Source organism: Mytilus californianus, unplaced genomic scaffold (assembly GCF_021869535.1).
Source record: "Mytilus californianus isolate M0D057914Y unplaced genomic scaffold, xbMytCali1.0.p SCAF_10, whole genome shotgun sequence".
In the NCBI taxonomy this organism is placed as follows: Eukaryota; Metazoa; Mollusca; class Bivalvia; order Mytilida; family Mytilidae; genus Mytilus; species Mytilus californianus.
Genome location: NW_026262582.1, coordinates 73,700,253 through 73,724,811, shown reverse-complemented (window position 1 = coordinate 73,724,811; position 24,559 = coordinate 73,700,253). Strand labels below are relative to the sequence as shown.

The 24,559-nt window shown below is 32.1% G+C and overlaps 1 protein-coding gene across 1 annotated transcript; it reads right to left on the bottom strand.

Annotated features, from left to right (window-relative positions):
* Window positions 1-12,833: 12,833 nt before the first annotated feature.
* On the bottom strand, window positions 12,834-24,229 carry LOC127719166 (uncharacterized). The gene is given in 7 exon segments (XM_052225188.1): window positions 12,834-12,839; window positions 17,270-17,410; window positions 17,942-18,063; window positions 20,996-21,155; window positions 22,345-22,529; window positions 23,637-23,796; window positions 24,182-24,229. Coding segments are annotated over 7 exon segments (822 nt in total).
* Window positions 24,230-24,559: the final 330 nt, after the last annotated feature.

Here is a 24,559-nt window from a genome sequence, read left to right as displayed (position 1 = left end):
ACTTTCCTTTTTGAGTTTTCCTCGGAGTTCAGTATTTTTGTGAGTTTACTTTTTACTTTTGTTTTAAATTGCAATGTAACATTTTACTTCTTTCTACATTTTCAATATACTTGATAAATTGCATGCATATATTGGTGATTTTGAATCTGTTCAAAGTTTTGATTTTTCTACCCTATATACCACTTTGCCTCATATTCTTATTAAGAAAAAATTCACACACCTAATTCAATGGGCATTTAAAAAGTCATATGTTCTAACTCTTTTAGGTCATTTTTTAGTAGCAACAAACAAAAGAGCTATGCCAATTGGACATGCTTTGATACTATATCTGCCCTTGAATTTTTACTTGATAACATTTTTGTTCGCTTTGGAGATTCCGTATATCGTCAACTTATCGGAATTCTAATGGGGACTAACTGTGCACCACTTATTGCGGACCTGTTTTTTGTATTGTTATGAGTTACAATTTATGACTAAAATCAGCAAAGACCCATCGAAACAACATCTGATACAAAAATTTAACAATACTTTTAGATATTTGGATGATATATTGGCTCTCAATAATGACAACTTCAGTATGTATACTAAAGAAATGTATCCTGTTGAACTTACTTTAAATAAAGCTAATACTAACAATGACCACTGTCTTTTCCTCGATCTTGATATCTTTATCATTAACGGGAAGCTTAATACAAAAATTTATGATAAAAGAGATGATTTTTCATTTCTTATCGTTAATTATCCATTTTTAGATGGTGACATTCCCTTGTCACCATCTTATGGTGTTTATATATCTCAACGTGTACGATTCACTCGTGTATGTAACAACGTATTAGATTTTAGCGAGAGAAATTTATATATTACTGAAAAATTATTACACCAGGGTTTTCGATATCATAAACTAGTCAAAACATTTACTAAATTTTATCATCGGTATAAGGACATCATTCGTAAATATAACTCAACATGAAGACATCTTATACGTTCGGGTATTTCACATCCAATCTTTTATGGTAATATTCTTTACAAAGCACAAAAATGTCAGTATTCAACTCAAAAGCTAATAAAATCTTTAAACAGACTTATTAAGAAGGAATATAGTTACGATACTGTTGTCAGGTCATTAAAGATTGCATATTTTGGCTTTAATATTGATTCACCTATAGGGTCTTTGCATCGGAATTAAACATATTAATTCTAAAACCAGTTGTTGGCATGACACGGGTTATGTTCTTCTCATATATTTTATGACGGTATAATACTAAACCCCTAACAGGAGGGATTGTGCCTGATATTCATATGATGAAGACATAATATTTCAATCAGTTTAATTGAGGTCTGGAGCTGGCATGTCAGTAACTGCTAGTAGTCTGTTGTTATTTATGTATTATTGTTATTTTGTTTATTTTCTTTTGTTTCCTATTCTGACATCGGACTCGGACTTCTCTTAAACTGAGTTTTACTGTGCGTACTGTTGTACGTTTGTTTTTCTACACTAGGTAGAGGTATAGGGGGAGGGTTGAGATCTCAAAAAACATGTTTAACCCCGCCGCATTTTGCGCCTGTCCCAAGTCAGGAGCCTCTGGCCTTTGTTAGTCTTGTATCATTTTTAATTTTAGTTTCTTGTGTATAATTTGGAGTTTAGTATGACGTCCATTATCACTGAACTAGAATACATATTTGTTAAGGGGCCAGCTGAAGGACGCCTCCGGGTGCGGGAGTTTCTCACTGCATTGAAGACCTATTGGTGGCATTCAGTTGTTGTCTGCTCTATGTTCGGGTTGTTGTCTCTTTGACACATTCCCCATTTCCATTCTCAATTTTATTTTTTTAGCATTTTTAATTTAGTAATTTAGCATTTTGTTTGAATGATTTTTGCAATATAGCATATTCATCATTTCAGCAATCACTTAATAACATTTTACGTATGTATCAATCTTAACCTTCGAACCATTTCAATATAACTTGTTAACTTTAATTATTTTTCAATAAAACATGTTCCCTTTGGAACATCATCAACGGACGTATTTTATCATAAAAAATAGTTATATATATATAAAAAAAACACTATATATAAATGGAGAACGCAAAAATTAGCAATTTTTATTGTCAGATATTTTGTTTGCGATTTTCTTTGGCAGTATGTTGGATTTCAGCTTCAGATATACTTTTGTTCATGACAGTTGTTCGGTAATATAATCTATTCAATATTTGTATGTTTTATTTGAAAATTCGTTTCATTTATGCAGCACTGTGTGTGTGTTACAACAATTTATTCAAATTTTGAACAAAATATGATATGGGGTAAGTTGTTTAAAATATATACGATTTATTGCTTGAAACATGGTATTGGTATAATGAAACGCCTTACCTTGATATTCATTGCTTAATACCACGATACATAGAGCCAAAATAGCAAAAATAGTCATTACTTCTATTGAGTTGGCCTCTTGTCAGGGAATATCACTAAAGTTATTAATATACACATTAGAAGGTAGTTATTTAGTTATATCTTCACTAGTGCAACTCAAAAGTTTATCAGGCACATTTCTATTATTCAAATGCGTGTGTTTATCAAAATGTGTATTTCTAACCGCTCTTCTACTGAGTTGCTCATTCATTTTCATGAGTAAATATTCAACTACATAGCAAACGACCATTTTTTTTTTACGCAAAACGTAATGTATCCAAAACCTGCCCTGTATTTAAAAATTGTGTATATAGGCACTAATAAAACCAGTCTCATTTGATATACGGGAAACCACATATATCCTTGTATGTGTTCTTCGTCAATTTTAACTCCATAAATCAATTGGCTATAACTTTTAAGTGTGTGTAAATGTTTGAACATATGCGATTTAACCCGATCTAAATAATTAAAGTGTGCAGTACGTTTTTATTTTTGTAGTTTTATTGACAAGTTATTGTTTTCAAATTGAAGCGACAAAAACCTAAGATTGTCGCACAATCTTGCAATTACATGCTTTTCCGATCACTAAGTATTTAATACTTTCAAACAGTTTCATGTTTCATTGGTTAGTCTACTCTCTCTCTCTTTCTCTCTCTCTCTCTCTCTCTCTCTCTCTCTCTCTCTCTCTCTCTCTCTCTCTCTCTCTCCCTCTCTCTCTCTCTCTCTCTCAAGCATAACACTAAAGAACATAGATTGGACAAACTAACACCAATAATACCTGGGTGTAACACAAGTGTACCGGAAGAGTCATCAGTATATGCTTCCCTAGCGACAAGAAATAGATAAAAACACAAACTATCAAAATAAGAATACACATGCAATAATAATTCCATCAATAAACTATGGATAAACTCCAATGCCTTTTACGGTTACGAATTTCCTACAAAACTAATAGCACCTCTAATGATGGTAATGTACTGTTACATCACATCCAAGGTTAGTGAGACGGTTTGACGCAAACAACTATTCAAGTAACTATTTTCACCCCGCCATATTCCGTATGTGTCTGTCCCAAGTCAGGAGCCTGTAATTCAGTGGTTGTCGTTTGTTGCTGTGTATCATATTTGCTTTTTGTTCATTGTTTTGTTTATAAATCAGGTTGTTAGTTTTCTCGTTTGAATTGTCCTTTCGGGGCCTTTTATAGCTGACCATGCAGTTCGTGTTTTGCTCATTGTTGAAACTGAATGGTGACCTATAGTTGTTAACTTTTATGTCATTTGGTCTCAGGATGAGACGTGTCATATAACATCTTCTTATTTTTATATGACATTACAATTGGATGATGCGTCGCATTCGGTCAAAACAGTAAGATGTTCCAATATGGCAATCAACAACATTTGTTCGAAATCAAACCTTCTTGTCAGAACCAAAATAAAAATTAAAACAACACTTTATAGATTTCATACGTCTACAGCGCTATTCTGGACAAACCTTCATGAAGAACGCTCAAAGACGAATATTTGAAAGCCAAGAACCAAAACAGTTCAAACTATATTACTAAAATGGACTAAAAATAGTAGCCAATATAAATAAGAAGATGTGGTATGAGTGCCATTGAGACAACTATCCACCCAAGTCACAATGTGTAAAAGTAAACAATTATAGGTCAAAGTACGGCCTTCAACACGGAGCCTTGGTTCACACCGAATAGCAAGCTTTAAAGGGCCCCAAAAGACTAGTGTAAAACAATTCAAACAGGAAAACCAACGGTCTTATCTATATAAAAAACGAGAAACGAGAAACACTTATGAACCACACCAACAAACAACAACCACTGAACAACAGTCTCCTGACTTAGGACAGGTGCATAAAAATGCAGTGGGTTTATACGTTTTAACGTTTTAACAGGTGCTAACCTTCACCCTAACCTGAAACAGTGGTATAACATTACGACATAAAAAGACACACAATAACATATCAATTGAAATGGCTTAACTGGATCAAACAAACAATACACAAAAACAAGTAAATATACACTAAACGAATAAGTTTGAACTATGACACAAATCCACATAAGGTCAACTTTGCATGATAGAGTGAAAAGTTTTTTAAAAGTTTCTTTATCTACAAACGGGCAATTTAAGAAAGGTTTGCTATAAATTATGTATCTGAGCTGAAGACATCCTCGGGCACTGGTAGTCCACCAGCATCGGTATCGACCATTTGCTTTAAAAAATGAAAATAACACTTAACAATTTCATGTGTCCGAAGCGTTTTTGCATAAGAGGAACAATCCACATTACATTTAGCCGAAAACGAACCAATTGAACAGCGCAAACCTAGCCTTAAACTGGAATGAATGTATGTCCTTCAGACGGATAATTAGTTTTTATAGTTTTTATATAATTGATGTGTGCAAGTCACTTGTTTTGGGTTAGATTGTAATTATGGGGAAACACATCACCAAAACTGAAATAAATAAAATGAAAATTTTTAAGCTTCTTATCCTCTATAGTTTTTTTAATAAATAACACTTTGAGCTCAATCTTGCATTCTTGGCACTCAGTTTCCTACATGAAAACAGTTAAAAATGAGGCGGGGTTAAACATGCTTTTAAAGATCTCAACCCTCCCCCTATACCTTTAGCCAATGTAGAAAAAAAACGTACAACAGTACGCACAGTAAAACTCAGTTTAAGAGAAGTCCGAGTCCGATGTCAGAATAGTAAACAAAAGAAAATAAACAAAATAACAATAATACATAAATAACAACAGACTACTAGCAGTTACTGACATGTCAGCTCCAGACCTCAATTAAACTGATTGAAAGATTATGTCTTCATCATATGAATATCAGGCACAATCCCTCCTGTTATAGGTTTAGTATTATACCGTCATAAAATATATGAGAAGAAAAGAACGGAAATCTGAATAACGCATCATTTTATGGAATATTCTAAATGTTCTTGTAATTTACAGCCCCAATTTTTTGAGGGACAAGTCATATCAGTGTTGCTTAATCATTCGTTCTACCATTTTTTACATAAGGAAATGTATGTACCAAGTCAGGAATATGACAGTTGCTTTCCATTCGGTTGTTGTGTTTAAGCTTTTGATTTTGCCATTTGATAAGGGACTTTCCGATTTGAATAATCCTTGGAGTTCGGTATTTTTGTAATTTAACTTTTTATATGTAGATTCTTGTTATGTGTTGATTGGGAGTTCCTTTTTTCTTTCTTTTGATCACGGTTTAAGTTTTATTAAAGGACGGTAATACTTTGGAGACCAGTAATATTTAAAATCACGTGACTGTCTGAAAAAAATCAATATAAACTGAATTAGTTAATTAATTAAGGATGTTCGCTACTATGTTTCGAAATTACACGAAAGATTTTTTTTAAATAGCTTTTTGAAATATATGTATTCAAATTGTGAAAAGAAAAGTAGAGTTAGGCGGTCAAAATATTTAACGCCACTACATGGATAAAACCAGAGGATTTTGAATATCGTCAAAATGAAGAGATGCGAATATCCTTAACTTGGCATTCGTTAACTTATGATTTTTGATTTCCCCAAAGTATCTTATAATTTTTTTTTGAAAAGTGATCCGGATGTCGTTTCCGTAATTTTTGAATTTGCAAAAAGATATATTGATGAATCAATGCATGCAATGTTAACATGACATGCGATTGCTCTCTACAGAGATATGACCTCCTATTGCTGTACGCTTTAATTGTTTCGTTCATTGGATTACAAATTTTCTGGTGATTTAACCTCTTCAAAAAGTTACAAATAATGTCGAACAAAGTATACCTCACACATTATTCAGTTGACCATTGAGAATCATCTGTTTCCCAGATGACACGGATCAGGTCCAATTGTCGTTGAAACATTTCCATCCTCTTTTTGTGCAATCGTGATAATACCCTTTTTTATTTCGGCAATAGTGTTGTCTGTGTTCCTGGACATATGACTTTGATTGACCCTTGTTATCTTAGACATTATTTCTCACCAGTTTTACAAAACGTTGACAAAAATGTATGCTCAGTTGGTAAAGAAAATCAATGTATGGCTATACTGGATGTTCAAATCAATCTAATAAAGTCTAAGACCAAATATCACATTATTTATTAATGCATAAGCTGAGAAACATGTATTACAAAATTAAATGCTCAGATACTATAGTAAAAATTTAGCAAAATCGTCAATAGAAATCCCTCTTTTGGTACAACTCATAATCATAGAAAAGCCGAGTTATAAGTAGCAAAAATTAGGGATAGACGAACGGACAACCGTCTTCCCATGCAGTGTTGGTATGAAAAGTATATTTAATATATGTTCAAGTTTTTTTTCTTAACATTTTCCAAAATATTCATGATATGAAAATGATATTCATCCGATACATACTATGTTGATAGCAATTTTGATAAAAAAAAATTTGCAACATTTGTACTATTTGTAAAAATTAACTTAAAAGTTCACCAGTAACGGAGTATTAAGAGAGGTACTAATGTAGGTCTGCATGAAGGGAATTAAATCTTTATAAATCAAAAAAGTATATATATATATATATATATATATATATATATATATATATATACATATATAATGAACTGTTTCGTCACTGATTTATAAGCATTCATGTGCAGCAGAATTAAATTATTCAGTGTTACTTAAAAGCTTACAAACCATTTTTGAAAGTTTTTGAAAATGGTTGATATAAACGTACCACTGATTTAAGAGAGTTTGTTTTCCATTAACGTAGTTTTATGTCCTTATAAATCAATCCATTGATACATTTTGATAGATTTTGGTTTATTTAATATCTTATATCAACTCTTAATCGAAATTCAACCTTTTCACCATTTTTTACGCTTTTTATTGGTTACGGAAATACAACGAAATGCTGATGGAACCCTTAAGTACTAACAAAAAGCAGCAGTAATTATGAAATGTCAGCAATGAAATATCCTATTTAAGGCATCTCTTAGTTTCGCACTCATGATTATGTATATCACAAAGTTTGAAGCGCAACCAATTATCATTGACAGTTTTAAAATTTCAATCAGAAGTTTAACGTTTGTCACGCTAATATCTAAATGTCCCCATGTAATGTTTATAATATAGTTTAATGGTTCAGTGAAGGGGGAATGTCCTAATAACCACGAAGACAAACTACCTATAAACGTTGAATACGTATCACATGAAATAATATGTCTCTTAAAGGACGAATCTAATTCACTGAACAAAACATGTTCATTGATTCCTTGTTCACAGTATAAAAGGCTGAAATAATTATTCAGTTTCTGCCTGTCTGAGGAGGAGGTTAAACTCCCAACGTTCAAGTAAGTATCTGCGTAGTTGATGTAATCTGGCCGGATCTTTCCCCATAATTGAGAAATTGGTTGTTCATAAAAATGATTACGAAAAAAGTAGGAAGTTGACATTGCTATTCTCATTCTCCAGTCCAATGTCATGTTTGAATTTTCCTTTGATAAACAAGAATGATTCTTTTGTATGTCCCAAACCAATTCTATGTTATATTTAGCATCATCAATTACATCATTCAGACAGGATGAAGTTCGTTTTCTGACCTCAGTTTTAAGCTTGTTTGAAGCAATGTCTCCTTTTTCTGAAGATGGATTGTATGTACTGACCAATGTGACGTTGATATAGAGACGCGGAACTTCAGAGAGTAAAAAGATAATCATAACACATAATATGAGAAAACACGATTTCTTTTCTGATCTTGAAGATACAATATGGCCTCGAATGAACTTTCGGCGACATAGAACAAATATAATAAAACACGTAGAGATCACCATAGCTAGTACGGCTAATGCTAAAACTATAGAGAACAAAAGGGGATAGAACGTAAGAACATACTTTTGTAATGTTTCTTGTGGATTTGACATAATACATGAATACCCTTCACCAGAACTTAGTTTAACAACAAACATTCTTGGTGAGTTAATAGCAATAGAAAGCATAACACATATTCCTAAAACTAATAAAGATTTTCTTTTAGTGTTGTTTGTATGGCTCCATATTGGGAAGAGCAAAACCACAATTTTCTGTAATCCAAGAGACGCTGTCAGTAATACAGATATAAGGTGAAATAGTTCTGCCAAGTTTGTAATTATATAATGGAACAAACAAAGAGGAAACTTTAAATCGACTAAACTGTTCGTTTCCTCTACAGAAACATTTAAACCACTTATTTCAATAAAATTTGATGAACCTCGAATTCCGATTTCATTATAATGCTGTGCGAACACTGGTTCAAACCCATATGTAAATAATGAAGTCAAACCATCCGCCACTGCAAGTCCTTGGAGAAGAACTGTTGACGGAGTTCGTATTTGTTTGTCGAATAAAGCAACACATATAAGAATGTTCATTATTATGGATATATACGAAACAGTTGGACCAGTCACAATATTAATCCAATAAGGAGTTCTTGCAAACAGTGTAAACAGCATCTTTGCTCAACTATGATATAGAATTAATGATTTTCCAATTTGATCATCGGAAGTCATCTGTTTTTTTTTATTCTTGTTGAGCCAACATAGTTAACAAATGTAGATTATTTATGAAGCATTTAATTGGTTTTCCATCAAATTTCTACAAATTTATCAGACGATGGTCCTGGCGGAATAAACTTTTTAAATGATTAATTTATTGATATGAGCTCGAATTTCTCTCATTACATTTCCTTATTTAAACAATAAAATAAAAATGGTAGTGAAAATTCTTACTATTGCGGAAATCGGATTTCTACATCACGTATAGCTGTTTTAATTAAACTTTTCATTGATTTTGTCTTTTATCTTTCATATTTCAATCAACAACTATTTTAAAAATGCAACGACCATAAAAACTGCTAAACTCAATGAATGATTACCAACATGACAACCATCCACCAGAGACCAAAAGACGAAGATGTAAGCAATTTATTAGAATGATTGTTTCTGCATTGTTGGCAAGTAGGCTTTTATTTAATGAACACTCTCTGATAAAGAGTTAGCAAATTGTTAATTGAGTAGAAACTAACCAAACAAAAGTTGTAATGTTTAGAAAAAATATTTATACATGTACTGTATGTGTGTTACCTTGTTACAATAACATAAATGGTACCAATGTTAATGCACCAGATACGCATTTCGACAATCAATGTTTTCTCAGTGATGCTCGAGGCCAAAATATTTGAAAATCCAAAATCTAATACAAATGTTGAAGAGCAGATCCAACCAAAAAGGACCTAAATTATAGCCAAATCTGGACAAGTAATCAGAGCTTTGCATGAGGGAGATATATTCCTTAATTTAAAAATAATCTAAAAGTTAACAGCAAATTTCATCCTTAACATATCCGTATTTTCGGTAGTACGTACCGAAGCACTGGCTACTCGTCTGGTGATACCCTCGTGAACTAACAGTCCACCAACAGAGGTAACGACCCCGTGGTAGTAATAACATAAACGGTACCAATTTATATTCGATCTAGATCACAATATTGGTCTTGAGATATTTGGTTGTAGGGTTTTTTTTGCAAAGATTTTTAAAAATATTTTAAAAACTTATATATATTGAATACATTTAAAGTAAAATCAAGAGTTATATAATTTTGACAGAGAAACATGGTATCAAAGGGATTTCAAAATTTACTAGAGTCATGGCACTAAAAAATGTATATCCTTTTATGATATAAGATAAATATATATTTGTAAACAAATATATTTTTATGGTTCAAATTTGTTTAACCTCCATTCAGTAAAGCGAATGAACATTTGCCATAACTGTAAAATGAAATGATTTAAAACGACTGAAAAAATATTTATTTTGAATTTCTGTCCTGTCAATTTTATTCAATATTCAAATCGTAGTTAACTAGAATATGCACAAGCCTGTCAACGCTTAGATTTTGAGATAGATCCAATCTTAATGGACTAGTATTGTCAGTTTTCCTGACAAATGTCGATTGTCTCTATGGCTTTTTCTCACAAGACAAACTAGCTTCACAATATTGCAGATAATGCAGAAACAATTACGATCAATCAATCAATCAATCAATCAATCAATCAATCAATCAATCAATCGTAATTTTCAATGAAACGATTTGTTTCTGATCGAGTAATTAATTTAGCTATTATTCATTTCGATATTATCAATAAATTTTAATTTTAGCTAAAATTATGCGTTATAATACGGTCGTGTCAATCAATCCTTCTCCTTTTGAATGGTACGACAGATACATTTCAGAGAAAAATGTTTCGACTTTGAAAAGAAAACTTGTTCGTTTTACTCAGTCGGTACTTTACGGAAGCCGGTTAGTGTCTGGGAGAATTGTGTTTTTTTTTTTTTTTTTTTTTTTATCTGTTTTCACTCTATCTATTAGCTAACTCGTTTAAACGACTTAGCTAAAATAAATGAAATAAAAAACAATTCCCCATGAAACTAACCGGCTTTCGTAATTGTTTTCTATAAAAAGTAAAATAACAAACATACCGAACTCCAAGGGAAATTCAAAACGGAAAGTCCCTTATCAAAATGCAAGATCAAAAGCTCAAACACATCAAACGAATGGAAAACAACTGTCATATTCCTGACTTGGTACAGGCATTTCCTTATGTAGAAAGGATTTAACCTGGTTTTATAGCTAGCTAAATCTCTCACTTGTATGACATTCGCATAAAATTCCATTATATTGACAACAAAGTGTGAACAAAGCACAATGCTGTGTTTTGAATGCTGTTGTTTGTCTCTTTGTCATAATTCGGTCCAGTATTCCTCAATTATTTATTCTGTATTGTAGAAAAAAAAAGAGGGACGAAAGATACCAGAGGGACAGTCAAACTCATAGATCGAAAACAAACTGACAACGTCATGGCCAAAAATAAAAAATTAAATAAATCAAGAATCTAAAATTGATACTTTAAGCTGGAAGAGTATTCGTTAAGGATCAAAATAAGCTAAAAATATTGATAGGTCATGGAGCTCCTTTTCGAGATATTTGATTTATAAAATATGGCGGGAAAAGGCTGACTCTGACTTTTACCTTATTATTGCATTGGTATTATTTGGGTCTCAAATCAAAGAAAGAAAATCAAGAATCTGCTTAACTTTTGTCAAATGACCTTTTATGAGCTATTAAGTCTTATATTAAAAGATAAATAGGTGTTATGGGGCAAAATATTTTACCTTGTATGGTATGGAAAAACACCAAGGAGTCCGAACATCTGACAAATTCCAAAACCTCACCTAAGTACATCCTTAAGGTAGATAGGGTGTCTTCCTCCATCTTGGATTTTGTAATACCTGAAAACAATCGGTCTAGATCTTAAATAGAATGTGCAAATTTTGAGAGTAGTAGGTAATTCATGTGTAAGAATTTTCATTTCAATATAGAAAATGACATGTTTTATCATATTTATGGTTGTATTTTACAAAAAACAGAAAACTTTTGTTTGATTCAATTTTTTCCAACTTTGCCACATAAGGGGAGGCAACTCAAATGTAAGGGCAGATAATTCAGATAAAGGTACTTTTACAATAGAATGTGTTAGGAATTTACCTATTTTATTATGTAGAGGATTGGATTGATGTTATTTCTAACGAATTTGTTTTTTACACATTTTTCATCTGTTTAGTTTGAAAAAAGAAAAACAAATATCAGACGAAAGAACAAACAGCAACACATTAAACTCTGAACAGTGACAATGAAGATTGAGAACACGAACCATACCACCCCAGGGGAAGTCAATAAAAGGGGGATGTATTTATACTACGACATTATTTAAGTATGCGAATTTAAAACATTCTAATCTTTTGACCTTTTTATTAGAATCCGCATATGATGCACCACCTGTCATGTTGAAGTATTTGTAGATCTTCCTTTACTGCTCATTTTTCTTGTTTACAATTTTTATCTTGCTATTAGAGTTTTAAAGATAATATGCAAAAACATGTTAAACAAAACAACAGTTAAGGGCAATCACTCTTAAAAGGAATTGGCTGACGATTTGGACCATGTTGACTTATTTTTAGATCCTCTCTTGCTGATCATTCAATCTATTCAGATTTCTATCCATCTATTATAGTTTTCATTATAAAGGGACAATTACTGCTATGAAGAGTCGACCAACCATTACAGCATTATCGACAGATTTGTAGATCTTGTTTTGCTGTTTAAAGTGACATTTCATGGATTATACTTTCAAAATTATAGGCAAAAGCACATTAAATTGGTACAAAACCATCATTCGGGTCAAATGAGCTAAAAAGGAAAACCAAATCAAACAAAAACGCTATCAAAATTACAACTGTTACATTACCTAAATACCAAAACTGTTTTATTTCATTATAAGTACTACTAGTACTGCTTTGTTTTTTATAATTCTAAAATGTTCCTTAGATGCAGCAACTTCAGACCTGAAAATAAAATAAAATAATTAAAATATAAAAAATACTTAATTAAATCTTTTCTTGAATTCTTCGTTGATAAATTAAGAAATTATTAAGAAAGTAAGGTTCAACCTCCCTCACGCAAACCTGATTTGACTATTCTTTTAAGATCGAATTTTGGTCATATAGCTCCACAAGTATTCAAGAACTTGTACATTCTTGGCTTTCAAATAATCGGGTTTACGCTACTTGATGACGGTCAATCTTGAAAAACGCTTCGAACGCACTAAATCTATATAGTTTTATTTTCATACTCTTCGTTGTATTTGTATTTGTTTAAGATCTTGTTTTAAATTGGTCATATAGCTCCACAAGTATTCAAGAACTTATACATTATTGGCTTTCAAATGTTTGGGTTAACGCTACATGATGAAGGTCAATCTTGAAAAACACTTCAAACTTAATCTATATAGTTTTATTTTCATACTCTTCGTTGTACTTGTATTTTAGTTTGCATTCCGGTGACATCTACGGAAAAACAAAAACACATCCACGGAAATTTTTAATAGGAGAAGGCATACATATTAGAAATTGTTTGGACAATTGTATCCGATGGTTTTCTGAAGGCAGTAAAGTGCGTTTTGGTGCGAGAGAGCATAATTGATATTAACCATTGATTATATAATTTATGAAAGAAGTTCGTTCGTCAATGAACATGGAACTACCTATGAGAGAATTGGTCTTTGTATTTGTTGGGGCTAGTGATACCGTCTTTTCAATGTGTGCCTTCCATACACGTTATTATTTGCCTAAAGCCTAACTAATGATATTTATTCCCGAAACTCTTATCGTTCTAAGTAAAATCAATAGCATACATTCTTGTGTTAAAGTTGCCTCAGCCTCGACTTATCAGAACCTCCGAGACAATGAATTTTGTAAATGCAACATAATTTTTTGATAATTTTTTTTTATACAATTAAGGATGTTCGTTACTCTGGATTTTTGAATTTTTGTCAGATGTTCGGAATCCTCTAGTTTTATCCATGTAGTGCCATTAAAAAAATTGGCCCATTAACCGCTACCTTTCTTTCCATAATTTGATTACATATAGTTTAATATGTCATCTTTGAAAATCTTATAAAATCCTTGTTATTTTTTCATCGTTTTTGAAAAAGGTACCAATGTTAAATGTATAAAAAATCTAGAGAGATTTATTTCCCGCTAAATTTTCAATGGTTTATATCTCTAAAACAAGCATACGGACCCTTCATTTTTTTCTGCTTATTTAGTTTCTTTATTTATATACTAATAATTTATAACAGTCTTTTAAAAAGCTTGTTATTTTGAAAAAGAGTAGCGAACATCCTTGAAGGTGAATAATAGCAATCTATGCCTGCACAATTTTATGATGTATTACTGACATACTAAGTTAGTATGTATTTCCTACGTTGAGCTATATTAAGACATACAAGTTTGTATTACAGCCCTAAACATAATTACGTTCTAAATGTAATTCCGCATGCACATATATCTTGCATATTTGACATTCAAGATGATTCTTTGCATGTTTGAAAGTAAGGGCCGAGAATGCTGTTCCTCCTTTAAATTTCTAGTCACTAAAGGTACACTGCAACTGAATTCAGTCATACTTACTGTAGCTTTGAATAAAAAGGAAGGTCTGATTATTATTTCAAAAGGCCATTCTCGTGAGCTGTCAAATAGGAATAGAAGCTTTCAAATTTAGTCCGATGTTCAAATCTCGAAATTAGATAAAGAAGAGACAAATCAAGGCAACAAACAATCGGTGAGGGAATCGTATGAACTCCAAGATACCGAGTATGTCGGCAAGGTAAGCATCTCCTACTATGCATGCATCACGCAAAATACGAATTCACACTAGTTAAAATGGCACAATAAGAAAACTTACAACCTCAAGTATCTGTTTATAATAGGATTTTATATGTGTGTGTAAAATGCACATATTCAAGCAAACAAATTACATATAATTCAGAGTTTTGTATAAAGTCTTTGCAAACATTATTTATTTTGACTTTTATATAAAGACTGTAAAAGGATTGGGTACGTCTTCGAAATGCACCTTTCTTATACATATTTTACAATTCGTTTTATCCACTAATAATTGTTTACCCTTTTGTATAGAATGCTAAAATGTTGACCTATTTAACATAAATGTCATTTTGTTTACATTTGTTAAAAAAGTAGTCTAAATAAAAGCAGCAGTAGTATATCGCTGTTCGAAATTCATAAATCGATTGAGAAAAAACAAATCCGGGTTACAAACTAAAACTGAGGGACACACATCAATTATAAGAGGAGAACAAAGATACAACAGAAACACTAAAATGCAACACACACAGAAACTAACTTAAAGGTAACTATAGCCATTTATATTAGTGGATTTGGTCCTTTGTGGTGGAAATAGTCCCATGAACATGTAGCAGGTCTCACTGGACAGGAACTGAAAAATTACATTTTCAATATCATTATGGCCACTTCGAATCAAAAATCAAAACTTATTATAAATCTATTTAAAGACATCGTTAAAATAAAAAAAGAAAGTAGTCTCTCATAGATCAGAATATTATTTTTGCAATGTGTGGCACGTATTTGCGTTAACGCTTAAATATGTTTTTTTTTTTCATTTAATTCAAAGCTTTAAAAATTCATTATCTTTTTACGTTATTATAAGTATGAACATTCATTTTTTGCAATGTGTGGCACATATTTGCGTTAACGCTTAAATATGTTTTTTTTCCATTTAATTCAAAGCTTAAAAAATTCATGATCTTTTTACGTTATTATAAGTATGAACATTCATTATTTGCAATGTGTGGCACGTATTTGCGTTCACGCTTAAATATGTTTTTTCATTTAATTCAAAGCTTTAAAAATTCATGATCTTTTTACGTTATTATAAGTATTTTGTAAAGTTCATTTGGCATAATGTACATTAATATTTTTCTAATGCATATTTACCTTGCTTTGTGATTGGGTCGTGTAGGTGGATTTACACCAAATCCAACCACAAAGCTCCTTCCAGTGTCACCTAACGCATATCCAATCTGACTTTCTGCCCATTTTCTATTTTCTGTTGGATGCAACCCTGTCTCAGCAGCCAAAAGTGCCATAAATGCCATATTTGCTTTATGAAAATGTATCAGAAAATAAAAATATTATAAAATTATAATGGTCGCTACTGACTTGAAAAACTTAACTGCATACACGTAACTTAAAGTTTTATATGTCAAAGTAACAATTAAAACATGGAAAAATACATCGTTTCCCTAACAAAAAGTATTCATGTAATGAATTATCTTTCAAGTGAATAAAATTGAACAAACAATATTTATTTCGCTCTTTATTAAATCAATAAAGAAAAGAAAAAGTTTTGAAAAATGGATACTAAAATAATGTTTATATAACCTATTCCAAGTCAAAACATCGTCAGTGGTTCATTTAATGATCTTCAAATATATTTACAATTTTGTATTACTTTTGGAGAATGTGAAATTGATGGCAGATCTTTGTCCATTTGAATTTGTTAAGAACTTTTCATGACTCGGTACGGTTTAGGGCTTGACAGCATACACTAGAAACCTTGTTGAGTTAACATCTGGACGAATGTCTTTCATTGCAACCGTTGTTATATCAAAATACATCTCACTACACCTTAAAGTGTGATGTTTCAATTTAAATTTGCAATCTTTTTTTTATCAATTTGTTTAAACCTATACTGATGTTTTTTTTTTTATTTTCTAGATTGATATAGTGATGCACTAGAATTGTATATATTCAAAAATGTTTCAATAAATTTAGTTATTTAAAAGTAACCGTGCCCATTTGGGAATTCGATGGACGTTACTCGCTGTGAGTATGTTTATAATGATTTTTCTTAAATGACTTGAAATTGCCTTCAAATTCAGTACATATGTGACGTAATGTTTAGGACCCTTTTTTAAATATTATTAGAAAACAACGACAGTTTTAACTGTTCCAGTTCATGCTGTGTAGATCACATACAAAAACGGTTGGCCTTGTAAACACCTCTGTTCTGTGGGTAAAAAAATGTGTCATGAAACTAGCACAGTCTAGACAATTTTTTATTTATGTAATGTGACAACACGGCATGAAACTTATTACCGAATTTGAACAAATATGAGCAGCACGACGGGTGCCACATGTTCATCAGGTTCTGCCTATCTTCTGGGACACCTTAGGTCAATGTCGTTTTTTTTAGCCAGGGATCAGGAGTCCTGCTGTTCAGTCTTAAGTTTTCTATGTTGTTGTTTTTTCTTTGCCTTGACTTTTAGTTTGAATTGCTCTTCGATATCTTCCGTTTCCGTTTCGGCTTTAAAGTGTTTACAGAATACTTGAATTCGCAAAAGAAGTTAAAATAATAAGAAACAATCACAACTTATAACAGCTTGAAGGATTACCATATTTCCTGTATTTAGTTCATCCCATGATTGACCCCATGCTGGTCCTGGGACATGGAAAGTCTCTGCATCAGTCAGGTATTCAGACATATTAATTGCCATGTAAAACCAAACAGCTCCCCAAGGCAGTTCTTCACCATAGTAATAAGAACAAAAATGGAATGTATTCTAAACAAGAGATAACCAAAAAGTACAGGAAAAAATGCACCACTAAGCAAAATCTGTATCCTTCTCTAAAAACAACTTTATACCAGGGGAAGTGTTGAGCACTTATAAAAATGTAAAACTCCGCCAATTTTTGTTTGTTTTTGTCCAAGTCAGGAGCCTGCAATTCAGATGTCGTTCATTGCTGTTTGCCAAATTTTTTTTTCGATAATGATTTTTTTAGCAGAAATCAGGTTGTTGTATTTCTGTTTTGAATTGTTTTACATTTTGTTATACTGGTTCCTTTTGGTAGCTTTCTGTTGTATGTGTTCAACTCATTGCTATAAGATAAATGTTTAGAATGCTACACTCACTAATACAATACCCTAATGCCAGAGGTATGATACCAATCATAAAAACTTTTTCTAAGTTTACAGTGATAAATCCGGAGTTTACAAAAGTCTCTTGAAAAGTTTTGTACAAACATCATGTTCTTTATATCAATCACATTTTCGATTATGAATATATTATCACTAACTTGTAATAAGCAGCTGCTTCCGGGACGCTTTCACTGTATTTCCCTTTGTGATCTTTTGTAAATTTATATATTTGTTTTGCGTGTGTCAAGAGTTCTGCAGAAAAAGCAGGATCTGTAATAAAAGATATTTGATTTAATAAAATTAGTTTTATCTTTTTTTTTCACAAGGAAACTTTTGGAGGAAAGAGCCAAAAAGATATAGGAGACACCGATGATATTTTCAGTTAATAAAATTTCATCTGAATAAAACACCTCTTCATTATATAAAGAAGCAACTTGTTTTTAAGGTTTAAATTTTCTGTGGTTTTTTGTCAAATAAATCTAAACCTCTTTATTGGTTTTAGAAACGGAGAGGCGGAAGATAAAAAGAGGTCAAAACTGAAAACGCCATGGCAATAATAAACGAAAACGACGAAAATAGGAACAAGTCCACAAGACACTACATAAAACCTAAAGACTTTAAAGGACAAACCGTACTAAAATCCCGTGGTAGTATCAGGTGATTCAGAAGGGAAAGGTTTTTGCTCCACATATTTATATGCATTTTGAGCGTTGAGATATGGTACTAAAAAAACCCAAAGAGTTTGAATAATAAAAACTATAACAAACAATCTAACCTGTAACCTTAAACATTTAAAAAGAAACCAATTTTAATGCGGCAGATATGCATTGCAATTACATATTGTCTCCTTAGTGGTACACCAAACCAAAATATTTGTAAATCAAAAACATAACACACGATGACGAAGACCTAATCTGAATTAGTATACCAAACACGAAAAATGAATTATGAGGAATATACATTCCTTAATTCAAACTGATTTCCTATGTTTCTTTTTTTTTCATTTTGACTAAGTGTGAATTCGTATCAACTTCACAAATAATACATGATAGTCTTGAAATATAGATTCTGCATACTGACGTTGTTTATCATCTTAACAACGTGTAATATTGTTCTTTCATTTGTCTTTGTTCTATTATTAATATTACTTTTACTGTTTGGTTTGTTTTCTGTGATATCCATTTGACGTGGCTAGGTACTTATACATCCCGTCAATGTGTTTGTATTATCTTTTATTTTTGCTGGTGTGTTTTGTATATGCGACTTTTTGTGTTTCTGTGGTTCTTATAACGTGACTCTGTACTTTAAAAGATCCCGGCATTATGTTATTGTTCTATTATATGTCATTATGTTATTGTTCTATTATATGTCATTATGTTATTGTTCTATTATAAATTTGAAAATACTTTGAACGACAAACGACAAATTTATTTTACTCGCGTAGTGGTATTAACCATATGTGGATTCTTAAAAATTCTAAAGAACTTCTGGACAATTTTAAATCTCGGTCTATTTCTGAAATTAATTCTAACATAACTTTTGATTTTTTAACCCTGTATACCAACATTCCCCATTGAATGACAAACTTTTTTCTTATGTGACGTTTACATTTTCTGACGTCAGACACGCGAAGCAATGAATGTGGTTTTTAATTTGATAGATGCTTTTGTGCTTTTTTGTAAATAATTGTTTGTTTAACAGTGATGACTGCTGTACCCATATTTTGACTATTTTATTTATAATGTCTGTTTTGTTCACGCATCGTTGTAAATATAACGGAATTTGATAAGACTGTCGTACAAGTGAGAGGTTTAGCGCTATAAAACCAGGTTCAATCCACCATTTTCTACATTTGAAAATGCCTGTACCAAGTCAGGAATATGACAGTTGTTGTCCATTCGTTTGATGTGTTTTGTCATTTGATTTTGCCATGTGATTAGGGACTTTCCGATTGAATTTTCCTCGGAGTTCAGTATTTTTGTGATTTTACTTTTTTCGTATAACGCCTTCCCTGTCGACGCACCGCTGTATTGCTCTTTTCAGTGTTTATGCGATTCCCCCAGTTGTTGCTCGTTCTCTTTATTTGTCTCTTCAAAATCAATTTACGAGATTTAGACATCGGTAAATTCCTATCGCTTTAATTCATCACTGAACATTTTATACATTACAGCCACAGTAGTTAATAGTTATCTATGACAAACGAGACGACTTTAATTTAGAAATAATACATTTCCCCCACCTTAGCAGCAATATACGAACTCCACCTGCAAATGGGATATACATTTCCGAACTGATTCTTGTATTGAAGAGCCTGTAGCTGCTACTCAGACTTTATAAAACGTCAACAACGTCTGAGCAGAACGTTGACTAGCGTTATGTCAAAGAACGTCTCGTCTTTTTTTTTAAAAAGATACCAAGACATTGTTGATAAATATTCCGTATCAACTTCACAAATAATACATGATGGTCTTGAAGTATAGATTCTATGTATTGACGTTGCTTATCATCTTAACTACGTCGACTGCTGTACCCCAATTTTTGACATTTTTACCTATTATGCCTGTTTGTTTTTGCTCACACATTGTTATTAGTATAATGTAATTCTATGCGACTGTCATACAAGTATGAGGCTTAGCAGGTGATAAAACCAGGTTCAATCCTACATGTTCTTCATAAGAAAATGTCTGTACCAAGTCAGGAATATGACAGTTGTTTTCCATTTGTTTGATGTGTTTGAGCTTTCCATTATTATATTTGTTATTTTACTTTTTACCGATGCTAAATCTTGAAAACGAAAAACCAATTAAACACACCAAAACTGAGAATATCGCATCAAATGCATAAGGACCGAGACAGGGTTCGTTGACAGGAAAAGCTTCTACTGATTTTTGTGCATCACCCGTCGTGCGACATAAAACAATATGAGTATTTTCAAACCAGTATCGATGTACTGATTTACTGGGAAGGTAATACACTTACTATCATGATTCAAATATATATATTTTTTAAAATGGTAAATGCAAAAATTGCATTTGTTAGAGTCCAGAAAAAAAGGAATCAAGTTAGGGTTTTTTGTTTGTTTTATTCGTTTTTTCCTTCTGTTTAGATGTTTGTTTTTGTCGTATTTTCTTTATTTCAAAAATGTCTAGAAAATTTGATTACGGTAGATAGTATTAAGCTTAAGCACAATATTAATAATAACCTTTGTCTTTGAATACCATAGATCCAACAGCCATAGCCGCGGCATATTCTCCAGCTACGTCAATTCCTGGTTTTCTTGCATTGATTTTAAAAGCTTTTCTATCCATTGTCATATCTTCGGGTCTCTTTCAAACGTAGTGGTCCTTTGTGCCTTCTCCTACCTTAATATTCAATATAAACGCAGTAAAAAAAACGAATAAAAGTTATTAAAGTAAAGAGTAAGCCTTGCTTTTCTTTAAATGAGAGAAAAAAAATAAATTCGTCAGTTTCATCAATGCTTTGAAGTGAAACAGAATAAAAAAATCTGTGTTTCTAAGAAGCTTAAATGTCATTTATGAAAATGCTGACACAAACACTCATACAGAAAGTTTTAGTAACATTTTATATAAGTTCATTTGCCCACATTAAACAAGAAACAAAACTAAATACTGTTTTCGTGGATTTCGTAGAATAACCATGAATTTAAATGTTTAACTACATGAACTACACATTATATATAGGATTGTTTGCAGACTTTGCGAAAAACCACGAAATAAAATATCCACGGAAATGCAATTTTTTCTCAAATAACGACTGATTCATTGGTTGATTAGTGTTTAACGCCAATAAAATGACTTCCTAATCTATGAAGAATGGAGTCGAGCGCACCTGCCACGTGCGGGTTTCGAACTCACAACCTCAGTGTTGACAGACTAGTGACACAGTATTTGCACTACTTAAATCACTCGGCCACCGAGGCCTCTCAAACCAAGAAAATTGGTATTCACGAAAAAATATGAATTTATAGTATGCTCTTTTCGTATTGCTATCAATTTAAAAAAAAACTGGTTTCCGGCATACATAAAAACAAAAGGCCAAAACAAAGCTATAAACGGCCCCCGGATGAAACAAATAGAAAACCAAAGACCTGATGGAACTCTAGAAAGGATATAAGAATAAAAAGATGCGGAAAGATTGCCAATTCGAACACTATCCACAAGAGACCAAATGACGTAGAACTATAGGTGACCGGACGACCTTCAATGATGAGCAAAACTCATACCGCATAGGAAGCTATAAAAGGTCCCGACATAACAAATTGAAGTGATGAATTACACAAGCTGAAATAATTGACAATTGATCAACAAAACATTTGTTTTAGATTTAATGGTCAGTATACCAATGTGCTTCAAGTTGATTCATGGATGGATTTGTACACGTCACCCTCCAACATGATGTCAAAGGGAAATAACTCTGACTGATATTTTGCAAATGGAACGTGAATCGATAATTTGATGGTGAAATGTCTCATTCGTTCTTATTTTAAGCACTCGCTTACAAATATCGTTCTACATTTTAAAACTACTTTACCTGAACATAAAGCTCGTTCACTTCTGTGTGACATTTAATCAGCCATTCAAGTGGCCATCTTATACAGTCGTACATAGCGTCAAGTTGTCCTCTGGCTTGTTAAGAATCTCTGTAATGTAGAAGACTCCATGATAGCAATGCGGTTGATGCCGCCATGGGAAATCCAAATTTAACATAGTCCCCAGTTGAAAATATATTATTTCAGTGAGACGTTTGCATGTTTTGTCTATAATTATTGAATCTATAGAAGACCTCTAGATGTTTTGTCGATCACTGTAATTTATGGTTGCTATTTCAATGATGTCAATTCCTGATCACAGTTTGTTAGATCATTTTAGCTATTCTCATAACTTCCGATTGTTGTCGTCCATGTTAACCTTATTATTATAGGAGTCTTGATAATAATTGACAACGTTTACCCATTTTTCTTTTCTGCTATAACCTTGCAAAGTAAAAAGATTTATAAAGCAAACATGAAAAGCTGGACAGGATCTTCTAACAGGACTCAATTTTCAGTCTACTATTTTGGGGGTAGTTGCTCTCCCAGACGATTCCCAGCCGATTCATCTTACCAATGTGAGTGATTATACTTACATTTTTAAAACTATTATAGCTCGTCTGAAACTTAGTACAGTATAAATGAACAGCAACACAAATTTTACAAAAATGTTTATAGAATTGAAATCATCAATTGATACCTAACATGAGTTGTTGCAACCAAATAATACAAAAAAGTAAATAATCAAAAAATACCGAACTCTAAGAAAAATTTAAAACGGAAAAGTCCCTTATCAAATGGCAAAATCAAAAGCTCAAACACATCAAACGAATAGAAAACAACTGTCACATTCCTGACTTGGTATAACCAATGCCTTATGTAGAAAACAGTGGAATTAACCTGGTTTTATAGCTAACTAAAGCTCTCACTTGTTTGATAGTCGCATATAATTCCAATTTTTGCAAAAATGCCAATTGAGCAATACAGGCTCCTGTGAGCCTCTAGTTCATAAATGAAAAATAGTATTAAATAAATGAATTAATCAATTAACTAGATGGTGTTAGCTATCCTTTAAATGTCCCTCTTTAGGCATACAGCTCAGCAAGCATTTTTACATATTTTGCTTTCATTTTTTTTTTTGGTTTTGACCGTTCATGGGGAATATAACCCCAGGAAAGCGCTTTGGATGCACCAAATTCATAAAGTATTATATATTGTTATGATTATATCCCACATCTCCCTCTTTCATACATAAGAAAAAAAAGAAAGAAATTCATAATTCAAATGAGAATACCATAATACAATCCACCAGTTAAATCTTCTCTTTTGTTTCCCCTGTCTTGTAAAGCTGAATCACTTCGCCATGGTATCGGATTATCTGCTTGAAGTCTAACAGATATTTGCGCGACATAGAATAGAATTGATTTCCAGATAATTGTAGGGAGTTCCGTCACCTGATATGAGGTAACAAAATGTAAAATAAAAAATTGAAAAAGTAAAAGAGAGGTGAAAGTTACCAAAGGGACATTCAAACTCATAAGTCGAAAAGAACCTGATAATGCCACAGCAAATGAAGAGTAAAGTATACAATATAAATCACGGCTATTCTTTTTCATTGTAAGTAAAATTAATTAAATTTTGTTCTTTTTAACTTCTACGACCTATTCGATGATAAGATACATGCAATATCTATACTACCTGTTCAATTCTATTCTGCTCCCTCCCCCTCCCTCCAACCCCCCAAAAATTTTCCTGTACATTGACAGTTAGATAATGGTGGTAAGGTGAGACCATCAGTTCCCATATTCTTCAAAATTGCCATTGCAGTAGGCGCATTACCACCGGAAGTAGCACCTCTAATTGTAATATCAAAAGTAGTTCCAGCATGTTGGATTCCGTTGTAGTCTTGGTTAACTATGCAATAGACTTTGTTGTCAGCTGAATGACGAACTACAGTTCCCATCCATTACTAAAATGTAAAATAATCTTGAGAAAAATGTAAAATAACTGGAAAATTTATTATTTTTTGTGCCGAATTTAAACTAAATTTATCATCGATGAAAATCTTAAACGATAGCGTTTGGTATCGTCTACTTCGGGTGCACTATACTCATTACATTTTCACAAAAGTTCGCCAAAACATACTTTTTGTTACTACAAATGTATTGTTGTCCTGCGTTGTGGTGGTTTTTAATTTTGATTTTGTTATCAATAGAT